This window comes from Diadema antillarum, unplaced genomic scaffold (assembly GCF_040938485.1).
Source record: "Diadema antillarum isolate AM-2024a unplaced genomic scaffold, OU_Dant_1.0 seq00001056_RagTag, whole genome shotgun sequence".
Taxonomy (NCBI): Eukaryota; Metazoa; Echinodermata; class Echinoidea; order Diadematoida; family Diadematidae; genus Diadema; species Diadema antillarum.
In genome coordinates this window covers 268,024-283,591 of record NW_027271884.1, presented here as the reverse complement: position 1 = coordinate 283,591, position 15,568 = coordinate 268,024, and the positions used below count along the sequence as shown (strand labels likewise).

Below are 15,568 nucleotides of genomic sequence, written 5' to 3'. Positions count from 1 at the left end.
ACAAGTTCTGTTGCAAGTCTGAAACTTCCTCACAGGTTTTGCACATTTTTACGCATCATGTAATCATCTTTTTTTCACGTGGCAAAATTGTGCCTGGTCAACACCCACTTTACCAACTGTTGCTAATGGCCCTGTAGATACCAAACAATCTGAAGAGTTAGCAGGGCAAGTTTTCGATGCGGAAGTGGAAAAGTGGATGTGGCCTTTTTGAGTATGAAGGGAATGATGAGCACCAAATACACTGTGTCAGTCATCAAACAATGTGAACTCTACCCTCAGGATTCCGTGGATGATGGGTGTATTCTTTTAATCATCAGATTCCTTTCATTTGCCTCATTCCATGACAAATGTTGAATTCAATGCTTTCTCCATTGAAAAGGCCCACGCCTTAACATTATGTTGCTTTCTATCGATATAAGTCGTAAATACTTATTGCAAATGCATCTTTTCTGGGTTTTTTATGTTTACTTTCTTACAGCGATCAGATTTTAGGTTTGTTTGTGTTTTCTTACTTCAAGAACAGCATTCTATCCTCAAAACATACTGTGCCTTGTTTTGCTAATGAATATTTGTACATATATGATGCAATCGAGTAAAGAAATGTTAAGGTGACGAAAAAAAAATTTGAAGATGTGCTCAGTTCTATTTCACTTGTGATGTAAGGTATATTATGTTTGTGAATTATTCTCAAAAATTGAACTGTTTGAAACGTCAATATGTATATTTGTGATGCACTTGTCACAGGTGATTTAAGTGTGTGTCCAAGGTTTTGTTTCACAGCTGTGGCAGTGTGCTCATAGAACATTTTTTATGGATAGATTTAGGCTTGCAAAGTTCTCACAATTCTAGATTTCTACATCTGGTTAGCCTTTGATTTTCTGCACATTAGAATTTTTTCCCTTTCTCTCTCTGTAAAGGATTTTAGATTAAAGGGAGTGTATAGTTTTGGTTGAGACCTAATTTCAGGTTTCTAACATTTTATGGTGAGATAATGAGAAAACACTTATGAAATATGAAAGAGCATGTAATTCCATGAGGAATTCAATGTTTATTTGATGAAAATTGGTTTTGAAATGGCCGAGATATCCAAAACAGAGTGATTCTAATAAAGTGTGGGGCCCACATATTATTACGATCGCTTTGTTTTACTTTGTTTTTGGATGTTTCAGTCATTCCAAACCCGATTTTCATCAAATAAACTTTGAATTCCTCTTAAAATGGTACGCTTTATACTATTTCGTGTTTTCTTGGTATCTCGCGAAAAGTTAAAAGCCCAATTCTCATCTCCACCAATACTGTACCACCCCTTTAAAATGCTCTTATTTGAAAGTTCTTTGAAATGAAAGTAAATTCTGCAGACATGATAGATGCATTACAAAGCCCTATTGCTCACTGAACCTTTGAAAGCAAAAGACATGCTCAGTGTGAGAGTGTGTCTTAACTTTATGCCCACTTCCAAGGTATGTTATCCAAGGTATGTTATATGTATTCCAGAACAATATACTGCATATTTCAAAAAGCCAAAGAAGTTACATTGCACTGTTTTTGTCCCAGTGAGCTTAGAGCTGCATCGTTTCCAAACTACACTTTTTGTTGCTGAGAAAATAAAGTTATACTACCTGTGGAAAAATGCAACAAAATACAAAGTAGTTTGAAAACGAATGACCTCAATATTTGGAACATCAACCATAAAGGATGTATAACTTGAAATTTGTCATAATTCTTATGTGCTATATATGAATAAAGATGTACAATTGTTACTTTTAGGTAAGATTATTTGAACTGAGTAATGGTAAAGCAATGGTAAAGTAATTATTTGAAGATGAATACAGTGTATTCTCTTGCTTTAAAACATAAACCTTAAGAAAGCAAGTTCATTATAACTTTACTGCGCAAAATGTGAGCCAAGACTTGGAATTGATACAGACATTAAGATTAATTGATTTCGAATATTATCAGTCATGAATGTGCCTAATTGTGCTACTTATGTGCAAAGTCTTGAAATTGAGGTGCTAGATAAGATTATTTGCAATGAGTGATGGTACATTTCCTTTCCATTTTTCATTCCCTTGAACCCATCAGTCCACCAGTATGTCCAGTGAGACCACCATACCGGAAGACTCAAGGTTTTCAGTACTCTCAGCACTCTCATAGGGGAGTTTGTGCTACAAAGGTCTAAAAACTTTCTCACTTCATTCTCATACCAACATTTGGGTTAGTACAATGATCTCTGTGGAGAGATCAAGGGCTTGTAAGCTATTTACAGAATGATTGTATACTTGTTCTGATGCAGGCTTGACTTTTTGTGTATCTTTCTGTATGATTTGATGTCAGTGTATCAGTCAGTACATACTGTGATTGTGAATGATTACTGTAAAAGTGGATATTTTCGCGTGACTAATTTTTCGCATTCAGCGAGCTGAGAAGAGTTTCACATGTTTTTGATTTCGCGGAATCAAAACATCGACTACTGGAACATATGGCAAACAAAAATATTCGTGTGCTTTTATTTTCGCGCTAGTTTCGGATTACGCGAAATGCGCGAAAATTTCAACACCGCGAAAATTTCCACTTTTACAGTATGGTATAGTGACATTTTCATGATAAAGAAGCAAAAAATAACTATTTCAAAATAAAAACTGATGACTTTTATGCAAATTTGTGTCCATGTCCATTACATAAGTGAATATAAGTGAATGTAATTTATGACAGATGTTTATGTGTCTGCATGTCAATATGCATGTGTATGTTTGTGTGTGTGTGGTGGACTGTCTTGCATGACAAATGGCAATTATAGCAATGAACACTAATTTTTTGACACTGCTGTGCAAATCATACATGACTAGCCTAGAGAGTATGAGTCACACAGTCCGAGGCAGTACAATAATGTTTCATTTTGCAAATATTGAAATATCTATTTACATGGCATATTACAAGAATGGAAAATATTACAACAAAAAAGAATATAATTTGCATTTTTTCCTTTGCCTGTTAACAGAAGGCCAAAAGTCCAGTAAGGATATGAATTAAGGTGTACAATAATAACATACTGAGGAAAAGAATACCTCTGGCTGGTAGGAGCAGTATCAGCAATATACACACTGTCTACAGACTTCAAAGTGGGCTAATATTGTGCTTCATTTGTTTTTCCCTCCTTTCAGCTCAAGAGTATTTGTCTCTGAGTCCAGTTCTGTGAAGAATGCATGATAGAGTGCCCACTGAAGGATGCAACAAGTGCATTATTTCTGCTTTGCTTTGCAATGTCCTCAAAAACACCACCACCATCCTCAACACAGATGCACCAGGGATAGAGACCAATACACAAGTCAGGCTGTGTGGAGAAAATTTTCCTCTCTATGAAATGGCAACTAGCTGGCTAAAATTATTATTTCAGGGTAACTATTATTTCTTTGAAGCAGGTCTTGGAAAAGAGCAAGACAATGACAGTTGTATCTTTTGCAATTCCATTGAACATCAAGTCCTTTAAACCCATAGAGAACATTGTGGCATTACCATAACAAAGACAAGGCGGTTAGGGCATTTTAATTGTGCTCCCCCCTCCACCATTTTCATCCAGCTACCTTATGTCATAGATGGTCACATACCTATCACTACCGCCCTTCTGGTTAAAATCTAGCGATCTGACAGCTATGTCACTGCTGCTTATAGTTAGTTGAAATTACCTCATGAGCGAGCCTTGTATGTAATTCTGTTGAAATCATCTACATGGAAGCAAAGGTTACCAATCAATTCGGACCTGAATACATCCTACAAGCACTGAAACGTCCTGGCTATGTCAGGCAGGCAGCAGGTAGAACAGTGAAGGCACAATTTTACAGGAAATCAAATGGTTGAACTGAGATAAAAGAGAAACCATTATCAGCAGAGATTTAAACCTGTAACCTACTGGTTTGAATGGCTATGATGTAACCACTGGGCTAAACTCGGCAACCAGTACGTGGAGCACTTGAGATGTCTGGAAGAGAGCTTTTTCTGCATATTGCAAACTCAACTGGAAAGACACATATTTGATACACAACTATGGCCTAGTCTGTTATGAGACAAATCATATATGTTGATAGGGCACATGAAGAGACACATGGGAGTTTTATAACCAGGGGTCTGTTTCATGAAAGTCTTATGAGAGACTTTTTGATCATAATACACAATAATGAGACTTCATGAAATGGATTTTACTGCTCTTTGAAAGTCTCTCATAGCTACATAGGAGCGACTTTGGCCATTCTGAGATTTGTGTAAAGACTTTTATATGATGACTTCATGACACAGACCTCAGGAATATCAAACGGAGAAAAAAAAAATGTTGAGAGTAAAATACAACTTGTAGACAGTGAAGAGTGTGTGAGTTCCAAATCAACATTGATAAATTGAATACATCCCATCCTATATATCATGGGCGAAGGACAGGGCGCTTTCACGCTATCTGTCCATAGAGGCATTCAGTTCATCGTCATCCAGATCCCTGTCGACCTCCAGCTGGTGATCGTTAGTGCTATGGTTTCGCGACTGCAGCATGGTCGTGCGTGGGTTCTTCAACAGCTGTTGGATCACGTCGTGAGACACCAGACTCCGCGACGTATCTGCATCAAAGGAGGGCAAACATGAAAACTCTAATTACTGCACCATCGGGATTGCACACATAACAAAAAGTAGATTCTATAAGGCTTCAATCCATGCTTAGTTAGATTGAAGTTACTATTCATCAAGTGCCAAGAATATCAACAGAGGGATAAATGAGGGAAATGCTTGGACAATGTCTTCATTGATTTCAATAAAATGTGAAAGAAATGACATGCGTACAACCAAGTAGAATAAGCAGCATCAAAATACAATCATAGTCACAAAATTAAAATGCTGTTATTAGGTGCTCAATAGACAATATGAAACATTTTTACTACATGAAATATTCTTTTTTATGCCTCCGCCACGAAGTGGTGCTGGAGGCATTATGTTTTCGGGTTGTCCGTCCGTCCGTACGTCTGTACGTACGTACGTCCGCATTCGTTTACGCGATAACTTGAGTAATATTGACTGAAATTTTACCAAACTTGGTCAAAATATAAAGTATGATGGGGCAATTACTTGACTAGATTTTGGGTGAAATCGGCCAAATGTCAAAGGTCAAGGTCAAATCATGAAATTGTATCTGTTTACGCGATAACTCAAGACTGGATCAAGCAAATTTCACCAAACTTTGTCCAAGGATGATGTATGGTGGGATAATTACTAGATTAATTTTGAGTGAAATCGGACAGAGGTCAAAGGTCAAAGATCAAGGTCAAATCCTAAAATTTATTTTTTTACATGATAACTCAAAACTGGATGAAGCAGCTTTCACCAAACTTGGTCCAAGGATGATGTATGATACGGCAATTAGTTGAGTAGATTTTAGTAACATTGGCAAGAGGTCAAAGGTCAAGGTCAAATGCTAAAAATGTTGCTATTTCCCCATATCCATGCAATGCCCAAAGGTATTTTCTTGAAACTTAGTGTAGACATGTACTGCCGCATAAAGATTCTCCAGAGAGAGTTTCATGTCATAAGGTCAATGGTCAAAAGGTCAAAGATTAGGTGAAAATGTTACAATTTAACTTTTCTCACAAATGGTTCAATGTATCTTCATGGAGCTTGGTACATACACATATGTATTGACTGGCAGGGATTATCTAGGAAATTTAGGGGTCATGGGTCAATAGTCAGGGGGTCAAAGGTCAAGGTCAACACGTCAAAATTTTACTATTTCCGTCATATACTAGTATATGCAATGCTTGCATTATTATTTTTAAAACTTAATATACATGTATTACCTAATGGAGATTCTCATGGAAATTTCCTGCCAGAAGGTCAAAGGTCAAAGGTTAAGGGTCAAGGCCAGGTTTAAATGCAAAAAAATATATATATATTTCATACTGTAATTACACTCTTTCTTTATACCTTGAAAATTACTTAATGCATAAACTTAAAAGGGTCAGTCAGAAGTCAAGTAAAAATCCTCAATTCCCCAAATACATGTACCTGCACTCTTTAATAGACAATTATAGCAAATATAGTTCAAGGAAAGTGAACATTCAAGATATTTCTGACAAACCTGTCATTTCAATATTTTGCCAATTATGTGAAACTGTTATCTCACATTGTGAAGACATTATACTATACACCTATTGGGAGAATCATGCATTATGGCGGAGGCATCAGTCGCCATAGCGACATTTCTAGTTTGCTATGTTACAAATTTCTTCTTTTTTTAACCAACATGCAACTATAGTTGGTACTTCCCAGAAATGTGTCTGATCTTGCTGATATTTGTTTACTGATAACTTGCTCTTTTCAATAACTTACAGTAATTGACATAAAGACATTTGGGACTGACTATCCTTTATATATATTTATATAGAGAGAGAGCAAATTTTAAAGAAAAAATAGATGAGGCAAATGAATAACCACGCTATCCCTGAGTTAAGAGGTAAGAAGGAATGGCAAAGGGATTGGTGGGAGGCTGTGCATGACTGATGCCTTTACTTACTATCCCCATGACCCCCTGAATATCTCTTCAGCTTAGTGTTGACATTAAAAGAGAGAAAATCTTCCTGCTTTTTCTGTTACAAACATTAATATTTGCACACACTACTCAGATTTTCAGACAGAGAAGAAAAAGGACTTTGGTACTCACTCAAGCTCATTTCAGATCGAGGGGAGTCTCCGAGGGACAAACCCAGCTGGTGGGGGGATTCCCTGTTGGTGGTCACTTCCGTCTCTGTCCTGCTACTAGCCCTGGTGCTTGGGGCATTCTCAAGGGCAAGCAGCCCCAGGCTGGCCTTGGCCTCTGAGAGCAGCTGCTGTAGCTTATCATCGGACAGCTTCTTCTCCTGGCTGCCCACAGCCCCATTGGGAACCTCAGTCTGGTTGGTGTTAGCCCTTGGGGAGGCAGAGGGAGAGGAGGAGGTGGAGGACATGGCTGGTCGGCGAGGCGATGTGATCTCTGTCATGGTCCGGTCACTGGCCTCGGAGCATCGCTGGAGTAAGGCGTTCAGTTGGGCCTTTGACAGCGATGGGGATGAGATCTAAAGGAGTGGGGGTGGGGGGGGGGGGGGGGGAAAGATATGGGATTTTAACATTTCTTTATTTGTATTTTATTTAATATTGCTACTGATGCCATTGTCTGAGAGGCAGAAGGGTGATACTTTCTCAGATTTTTACAATAGCCTTCCAGGCTTTTCATCTGACAATCATACAACTACTGCTGTATGAGCATCACCATGTTCATCGGTTTTGATGGAGCAATTCATGAAGTACAATTCTAATTGCCAGTGATGATCAGTGTGTCTGGTGGATGAAACACATCTCTGTCCTTGTTTTGTTTTGTCTATGGACAATGTAAAACTATTAATGAAATCAATTATGTTTGGAGCGAGCAACCATCATCCATTGAATCACAGGCAAATAAACAACAAAGAAGAAAATCTGGGTTGAATATACTACTCAGTGAAAGGTTAAAAAAAACAAAAAAACATCTAACCCTTTCAATGCTTCGTATTGAGAAATAACATTTTCATACATATGTTTTTTAATTTTCTCTTGTCTCAGAGAAAAACTGTGGAATCCATATTTACATACATGTATTTCATTTAAAGGCAGGAATCATAGAATGTCAACCGAGGTCTCTAGTTTGAATTCACAAAAGTGGTTTAAATTTTGATCATGGTTCAAATCTAGACAATAGACTAAATAAGGGTGAAATAAACATATCTTTGGAATGCATGAATCAACACACATTTGTTATTGGATGTCAGGTGGCGTACGCAATCTGTCAATTGTATGTACACAAGATATTTGCACAAACCACGGTCTGAATTTAAACCACCTTCATGAATGTGGGTCTTTGAGTTCAATACAAGTATGTTTCAGATGGCTGCTATCATCCAACATGACCTGCACAATGAGGTGCCACCTTGGGTGGATAATGATAAATAGAGAAGGGGATAGGTTGGCGCGTGTGAAGATGAGACTCTTGTGTTGCCATACTCAGAGTACTGTTGTGCAGACACAAGAAGGTGAAAGAGCCAGAAATGAATCTTTCTCCAAGATCCTCCCTCCTTACCTCATCCTCCACCTGAAGCTGGAGGTGAGCTAGCTCCTCCTCGATGTCCTTCAGTCTCTCCTGCTGGGTCCTGCTCTCCTTTGTCTCCTGTAGGATCCGCTCCCCGAGCTCAAAGGCCAGGGGGTTGAAGGATGAGGGACCACGTTCGGCCAACTTTGAGATGTCACAATGACATGCACAAAACTATCATTAGCCCATCAAGTCCTGGGAATCACATTGCTGTACCTTGGTGCTGTATCTTTTCATTATGACATTACTACTACTTGTTAGCATTTCATAGGGTGAAAGTTTTAAAAAAAAAACTCTTATGGATTTTTTTTTCTAATTGAAAATTGTGCTCATGGAAGAATTTCAAGGCCTCTTAACCTATACATTTAGGATTGATTCTTTGATGGTGAAAATGTTTTTCTTTCGAAGTGGTAATCTGTTTTAATTTCCTTTTGATTTTGCACAGATTTAACTCATTTAACCAGTTTCATCTAATCTTGGTCCACTATAGCATATGCAGTGAAATTCAATGCTGCCAGTTTGCAGATATGACAACTTTGTAGCAAAATTCCTCCAAACTTGCTGGGTTAATACTAATGGCCCATAAGATGGGATCGTCAGACTGAGATTACACTCACATATCCTCCTTCGCTTTGTGTAAAGCTAGAGCGTTTATTTTGGATGCCCTCTTTGTCAGAAATGAATGAGTAATCACGTAAGTATTAAATCTTTTCATTCTTTTGCTAATTTCAAAATGCATATGGGAATTGTGTAACAAAATGGAAATAACATTTTTTTTTTCTTTCTTACTATATGATCACATATTATATAGGTAAGTGGTGTACCATATATAATGTGCATATATTGCTTACAAATAACATGTAAATCACTTAAAATTTACAAGTACATGCTTTATATATGACCAAAAAAAAAAAAAAAAAAAAATCCTCACCAGAGATGGCGTACTACAGATGCTGGTGAAGTCATCAGCAGGGAGCAGGTTCTTCAGTTTCTCATCAATGTCTTCCAAGAGTTTCTGGCTGTCAGTGTCTGGCTTGTAGCCTGTCCCAGGCATGGCCTTCAGTTGGAGCCCAGCTACTTCTGGTTGTGTGGCCTGACAAACAAAAAAGTAACAAAAACACACAGGATTATCATTGGCCGGGTTCACACGTACAAAATAGCGGGATGATGATCACGCTCCATATTTCGAGTTTTTTTGCAACCGTTCACACGCTCCAAATTAGCGGGATAGTGATCGCGCTCGGAATCTCGAGTTTTTTGCAACTGTTCACATGTACAGAATTATCCCGCTAATTGCCAATCGAGATAACAGCCAAACCTGCAGACTGGGTCACACAGCGCCCTTCTCTATCACTGCCTGCACGCACTTCCCTTTGTCCATTGTTTTTTGCACGTCAGTGGTGTGGTTCACGTGCTGTTGTTGTGGTGCGCTAAAGAGGTGAAGAACCTCTTCGCAGAAGCTTTGCTGTTGTGATGTGCGCATTGCATGATGGGATATAAAAACTTGAGAGTCTAAACCCGACCGTTCACACGTACCGGCGGGGGGCAAGTTATCCCGCTAATTGAGGAATTAGCGCAAGATTTCTTGGGATTAGCATCGCGCTAATTTTCGGGTTTTTCTGTCCACACGTGCAAAAAAACTCGATACCGATCGCGATGCAAATCTCGAGATTTGTATCCCGCTAATTGTCAGGAGAGATTATCATGATATGCATAAAGTGTTTCATACATTACATTTTGCTAGCCACTTACTGCATCTCATTTCTGACTGTCTCACTCTTTCACATGATATAAAAATCTTCCATGAATGACGACAGAATCTTTTAGTGAAACCATGTGGAGTGTACAATTGTGACCACAAAATTGAATGTTGTGAAAAAGCATGCCAGACATTTTACGGAGCAATGAGCCTATCTCTATTTGATACACTGCCTCCTCCAATCCTACTCCTTCCCTCTCACTCCTTATCCTATCCCCTTAGAGTGGGTGACAACTGATTATCCACAAATTTGCAATAAGTGGTGAGTGTGCATGATGGGCGTGTAGAGAAACTGCAGTGAGAGAAGGAGATGGACTGTGCGGAGTGAAAGGCAGCAGGTGAGAAGAGAAGTTTCTGGGTGGCCACGCCTAGCAACGTACCTCTGTGGGGTCCTCCTCACCAAGCATCTCAACATCTTGGAGTAGGTCCTCCAGTCGTTTCTTCTCATCATCAGTCATGGCGATCAGGCTGCCCGCATCCGATGCCAACTACACGGATATACAAGAAAGAAAAATGAAACAACATTATGGGGACGGAATTTCAGACAATGCATAGATGACATCACAGAAAATTGACACAAACACAGTTTCCAACTCATGGGATCGACAGATGGCTGAGACTATGTCAACATATTCTTTCTGTCTTTCACAAGACTGATTTGCAAAGTTGTGCTAATGTGCATGTATCCATACAGGCATGGTTGAACTCTCAACCTGTTGGTAAATCTCAAATGCAGTTTTGCTTTTTTCATTTTATTTTGGCTGTCCTGGTAATGCAAAAAGGTTTGTGACCACCAGCCTTTCAATAACACTCAATCAAAACTATTCATCCAACACAGTTATCAGCTATACCCCTCACAGAATCTAAAATACGGTTGGTTAGTCAAATTGCAATTTTTGTCATTCTGGTCACTTATAAATGAAAAAAAGAAATGACATAGATTTGCTGAACAAATTCTCTCTGAACCGAGGCACAATGATTTTGAGATGCTCACATCAATATTTCTCTGGACGAAGTCCGGTTCATCATCCTTCCTGCCTTGGGTACCACCTCCTCCTCCTCCTCCTCCAGGGGGTCTGGGTCTCCTCTGGTTCTTTGTCTCCCTTGGTGATGTCTTGGAGGTCCGTCTGGATCTTCTCTCTGAGAAGCATTGTGATATGAGGTAGAGGATAATTCACATAGAACATGTCACACATTTTTCAACTACCATCACATCTGTCCTTGCCCTGCAATTTACAGACCAAGGCCCTGTTTTATGAAGAGTTAAAATTGATTATAAAGTTGATTTCAACTCAAAATCTATGGCAGCCTGTGTGGTCAGGGAATTTAAAATCGATTTTATCTTTTGATAAAACGGGGCCCAGTTGTTTTACTGGGGCACACTTTGTATTCCGTTTTTCATATGATCAGCCTCCAGCATTGTAATCATTCAATATGTAATGGGAGTATACTGTACAATATTGCACATAAAACTCTGTATCTTTGTGAAAGTATTGAATGTATAGTTGATCCTCTCTATCACAGGTACATTGGGACCAAGGGCAATTGATTTTCTAAAGAATTTGAGATGTAACTATCAGCTACATGTGTATATGCATCAAACCTGGAATAGGTTTCCAACTTGCCTGATACCTATGTAGGAAAGTTTGCCCCTGAGAAAAAGAATCTCTATTAACCAATGCAAGTAATATTACAAAAGAACCAAATAATTCACATAAATTCATGTTCCACATGAGAATTCAACATGAAAAAGGAGTATGACTTCGCTGAACTTTGACATAATTCCACACTGATTCCACACGTAAAAGTATTGACAACATAGATGACCGACGACATAAGAAACTGAATAAGTACGCGATGTGTACTGCTAGCTACAGTACATACAATCTGTAAACTGCAGTAGAATGAGATAGTGTTTTGGAAATGCCTTGTTACTTGTGTATAAGTAGATCAGCAAGAGTCATGCCATTTCTATGATACATGCAAAAATGACCACAGCATCAACAGCCATTGTCTCACCTGACGTTGACTGCTGATTGGAGGATGAGCTGGCTGCTCTATGGGATGGACTGCCCTCTGGAGGCTGCGTAGCAAACACTGGAGTTGATGGGATATCATCTGTATTCACTCCTGTAATTGATGACACAAGAGTACATAATTTGTGATATCAAGTAAATGAGAAAAAGTAATTTTCCCTTGAAGTTTCAAGAAGGTGGCTGAATCAAAATTGTTGATGAACTATTATATTTTGCTTAGTGTAAAATATCCTTAAAAATACTTAACTATGTGGGTACTGTAAAACATGATATATTTGCGGCATGAAATTTTCACGAATTGGAGCTGATGGCCTTTTCTGTGGCATGAAATTTTTGCGAATTGCCACTGGCATTCAATGCATACAGTGTAGACAAGAACTATTGCATGCATTTTAATTTTGCAAATCTTTGTGCTCGCCAAAAATTAAAATGCACGCAAACATTCCTCGTTTTACAGTAATGTCTTCCATGCATGTCTTCCTTATAAATGTCTAATTCACCATTCTTATCATGAATAAACCTCACAACCCATCATCAGTATCATTACCAGTATCTCTAATTACCTCATTGGTGTCATCATTATCATGAAAATCATAATCAGCATTGTCATCATCTTCATTATGATGTATCATAACAGTAAACCATCAATATTACTTCCATCCAGTGCACTACCTTCATCGTGGCTGATGGGAGGTACCAGGGCCAGGAACCGAGTGGTGTTCTCTGTGGCCTCCCGGGACTTGCCACCTCCCTCCTCCTTGATGGATTCCAGCTCCACCTCCAACTGGTGGTGGAGGAGTTTCCGCTGCCTCTTCACCTCCCGCTCCCTCGTCACCTTGGTGGAGAGGATGCGGTCCAGCTTGCGCATCTTCTTGATGGCCCTCCGCAGCTCCGGGTCTGTGATGCCTGCTAGATCGGCATCAGGGTCCTCACTGCCATCCTCCTCCTTTCTGATTCCCTCCCCTAGTGGAGGTGCTCCCATATTTAGGGAATGAGGGGATGCATGGCTGGACTCCCTACCATCTTCAAGATCGTTTTCCAGCGCAAAATTATTGGCGTCACTTACATCATCAGCATCACTGGCACTGTCATTAGACTCTTCGGTTTTGGCAAGGAGTAAATCTAGGCTGCGAATCCTGCTCTCAGCCCCGCCAACTCTTGAGGCCTTATTTTCACTGCGATAGAAACCTACATGAGCTTTGTTGTCCAGATTAGTGTCATAATCTTCACCTGTTGCATCCTCAGCGTCATCTTCCGAGGAGCTGAGATATTCCATCACAGCCATATCATTTGTCTGGTATACAAGAATAAATGAAAATGAAAGAAAGATATTATTCAGAGGGGTGAAGGCTCAGGTTTGAGTTCCATCAGTTTGTCTCCCTCTACAAATGAAAATTTGTTAAGATCGCAACTGCTGATCTGTAAATTAACAAACATGTCGGAAAAAAGGAACCAGTGGGACTCGAACCTGAAGAAACTCAAACCTGAGCCTTCACCCCTCTGAATAATATCTTTCTTTCATTTATCCTATGCCTTGTCCGCCTTGGACTACTTAACATAACAATGTCAGAATCTCAGAGCTTGGGTATTTGTTCCGTGTTCATCGTGTCATTGCCGGCAACCAGGGACAGCCTGGTGGTAGTGTCGCTGCCCGGAAAGCAGTAGATGACAGGTTCAGTCCTACTGGTTCCTTTTTTCCGACATGTTTGTTAATTTACAAATCAGCAGTTGCGATCTTAACAAATTTTCATTTGTAGAGGGAGACAAACTGAAGAAACTCAAACCTGAATGAATGAAAACATGGGAAAACAAGCTATTCAACACGCTTTATACAGCAAAAGTTCAAATAATAGTAATCTGACTGCTATCTCTTGTTTTCATTAAATCATCTTGCAATTTACATACAATAGAAAAACTGAAGAAATGCTGGGTTTCTTGCCTAATACTGATAATCATAGGATGAATTCATATGGCTACAGCGCACTGAAGTACTCCTATGTAATACAAACCAGTGCACTGTGTGAGCCACAAATTCAAATAACTATCTCACCGTTTCATCTGGATTCTACCATTTACAAGACATACAACGATTGTTTTTGATCAGATGTATTCAATGCATTAAGGTTCAAATTGCGTGATATGGACATTTACAGGACACTAAGCACAAGTTCTCATTTCAAACAGGAAACACATATTGTGTGAATAACCCAAATGGAGCTGACAGTCACATTATAGGGTTTCAAAGAGCTATCTGAGAAAGGCAATTTTGCAATATTCACTTTGTTTGTTTTTAGATTTTTTTTTTTTTTTTTTTGGGGGGGGGCAGGGGATGGGGGGTTGTTGCTTTGATTGTTATATTTCTTGCTTTACTTTGATGCCCCTACACAAGGTAAAGAGGTCCAACCTGATCGCCCAAATTTACAAAGGTGATCTAGGGTAACACCCCCAGTATTCAGTCACTTAAGCTTTTTTGCAATATTTTTCAAACTAAAATGATACGTACATACATACATCATATCTACAGCAATGTATGTGAAATATATCAAATGTCTTTAATCTCAATTTTCATTTTGTTAAATATCACACAGAATTTCACAAAATCCCAAAATATATCACCTTGAAAATTCCCCAGAATGCGGTCACCACGACCAGTATTCGGTCACGCGATATGCGCATTCAAAGTCAATGCGTGTTCAAGGCAGCTGAAAATGCCCCGCGTGCTACCTTGATGGCGCAAAATTGCATCGGCGATGTTGTGGCACCCGTTGGTGACCGAATACTGGGAAATTGGCACTTGCATTCAACCCTTGTACATTGAGACACTGTATCAGCACGTACGGAAATTTTGTTTTTCTTTTGCGTTTTTGAGGATACCATCACACTCCAAGCTTGCGATAAGCAAAAAATCCCGCAAGAGAACGGCGTATTTCTGGATTTTTAGCACTTTTTCGGCGACCTGTACTCTTAAAACTGGACTCAATCCGTGTGCGCTTTTGGAAAGTAGCGCCGATTCTGCACTTTTGACGGTAAAATTTGGGATATTGGATGGATTTTTGGAGGGGGCTAAGGGAATTTCCTGTTGTGAATGAGTGTGCAAGTATGTGAATTGATGTGATTTGCGTGTGTTGTGACAGCTGAACTCACTGGCTGGTAACAAGTGAAAGTGACAAGTGATATCGGTAGCTGACCGAATACTGGTACCCTTACCCTAAATCTATTCCATTAATGCAAATTTTAATTGTGTACATACATAAATTGTTCCTATCGTATGAAAAAACAGATAATACAAAAAGGGATGCTGACATGTCTATGGGCTGGGTACACAACATCTAAGCCATGGATTTTACCTAAACTACCTCTGTGAATTTGGGTATTTTATTTAGTGCCACTTGATAGGTAGGCCTACCTCTTGTAGCAGAATATCGGGGTCAGGAGGCAGGATCTCAAAGGAACTGCTGGTGTTGCTTGGCGGTCTGTTGATGGGACTGGATGTGCCAGTGTAGCTGTTCAATGATACCCTGCTGCCTGGTCTGTGGCGATGGGTTCTGGCCGGCCTGGTGATGTCATCTAGACTTCCTCTTGTGATGTCCATTGTTCCCCGCACAGTTTCAGTCAGGAAAATCCTAAAACTTCACACATCCAAGA

The 15,568-nt window shown here is 39.4% G+C and overlaps 1 protein-coding gene across 1 annotated transcript; it reads right to left on the bottom strand.

The window, feature by feature from the left end:
- Positions 1–4,440: 4,440 nt before the first annotated feature.
- LOC139743194 (fibrous sheath-interacting protein 1-like) lies at positions 4,441–15,526 on the bottom strand. Its single transcript, XM_071653693.1, has 10 exons — positions 15,330–15,526; positions 12,596–13,217; positions 11,912–12,017; positions 11,101–11,113; positions 10,882–11,025; positions 10,264–10,375; positions 9,060–9,205; positions 8,120–8,272; positions 6,692–7,082; positions 4,441–4,601 (listed from the first exon to the last, which is right to left on the bottom strand). Exons 1-10 carry the CDS (start codon positions 15,513–15,515, stop codon positions 4,441–4,443), a joined length of 2,034 nt encoding a protein of 677 aa, XP_071509794.1. The 5' UTR covers positions 15,516–15,526.
- Between the last annotated feature and the right edge of the window lie 42 nt (positions 15,527–15,568).

Bases quoted from the DNA above. Each gene is read 5' to 3' on its own strand.
- LOC139743194 (XM_071653693.1), bottom strand. From the start codon at position 15,515: ATGGACATCACAAGAGGAAGTCTAGATGACATCACCAGGCCGGCCAGA. The intron at 12,018-12,595 runs GTAGTGCACTGG...CATCAATTACAG, and splicing joins TCCCATCAGCCACGATGAAG to GAGTGAATACAGATGATATC. The intron at 4,602-6,691 runs GTGAGTACCAAA...CCTTTGATGCAG, and splicing joins TCGATCTGAAATGAGCTTGA to ATACGTCGCGGAGTCTGGTG.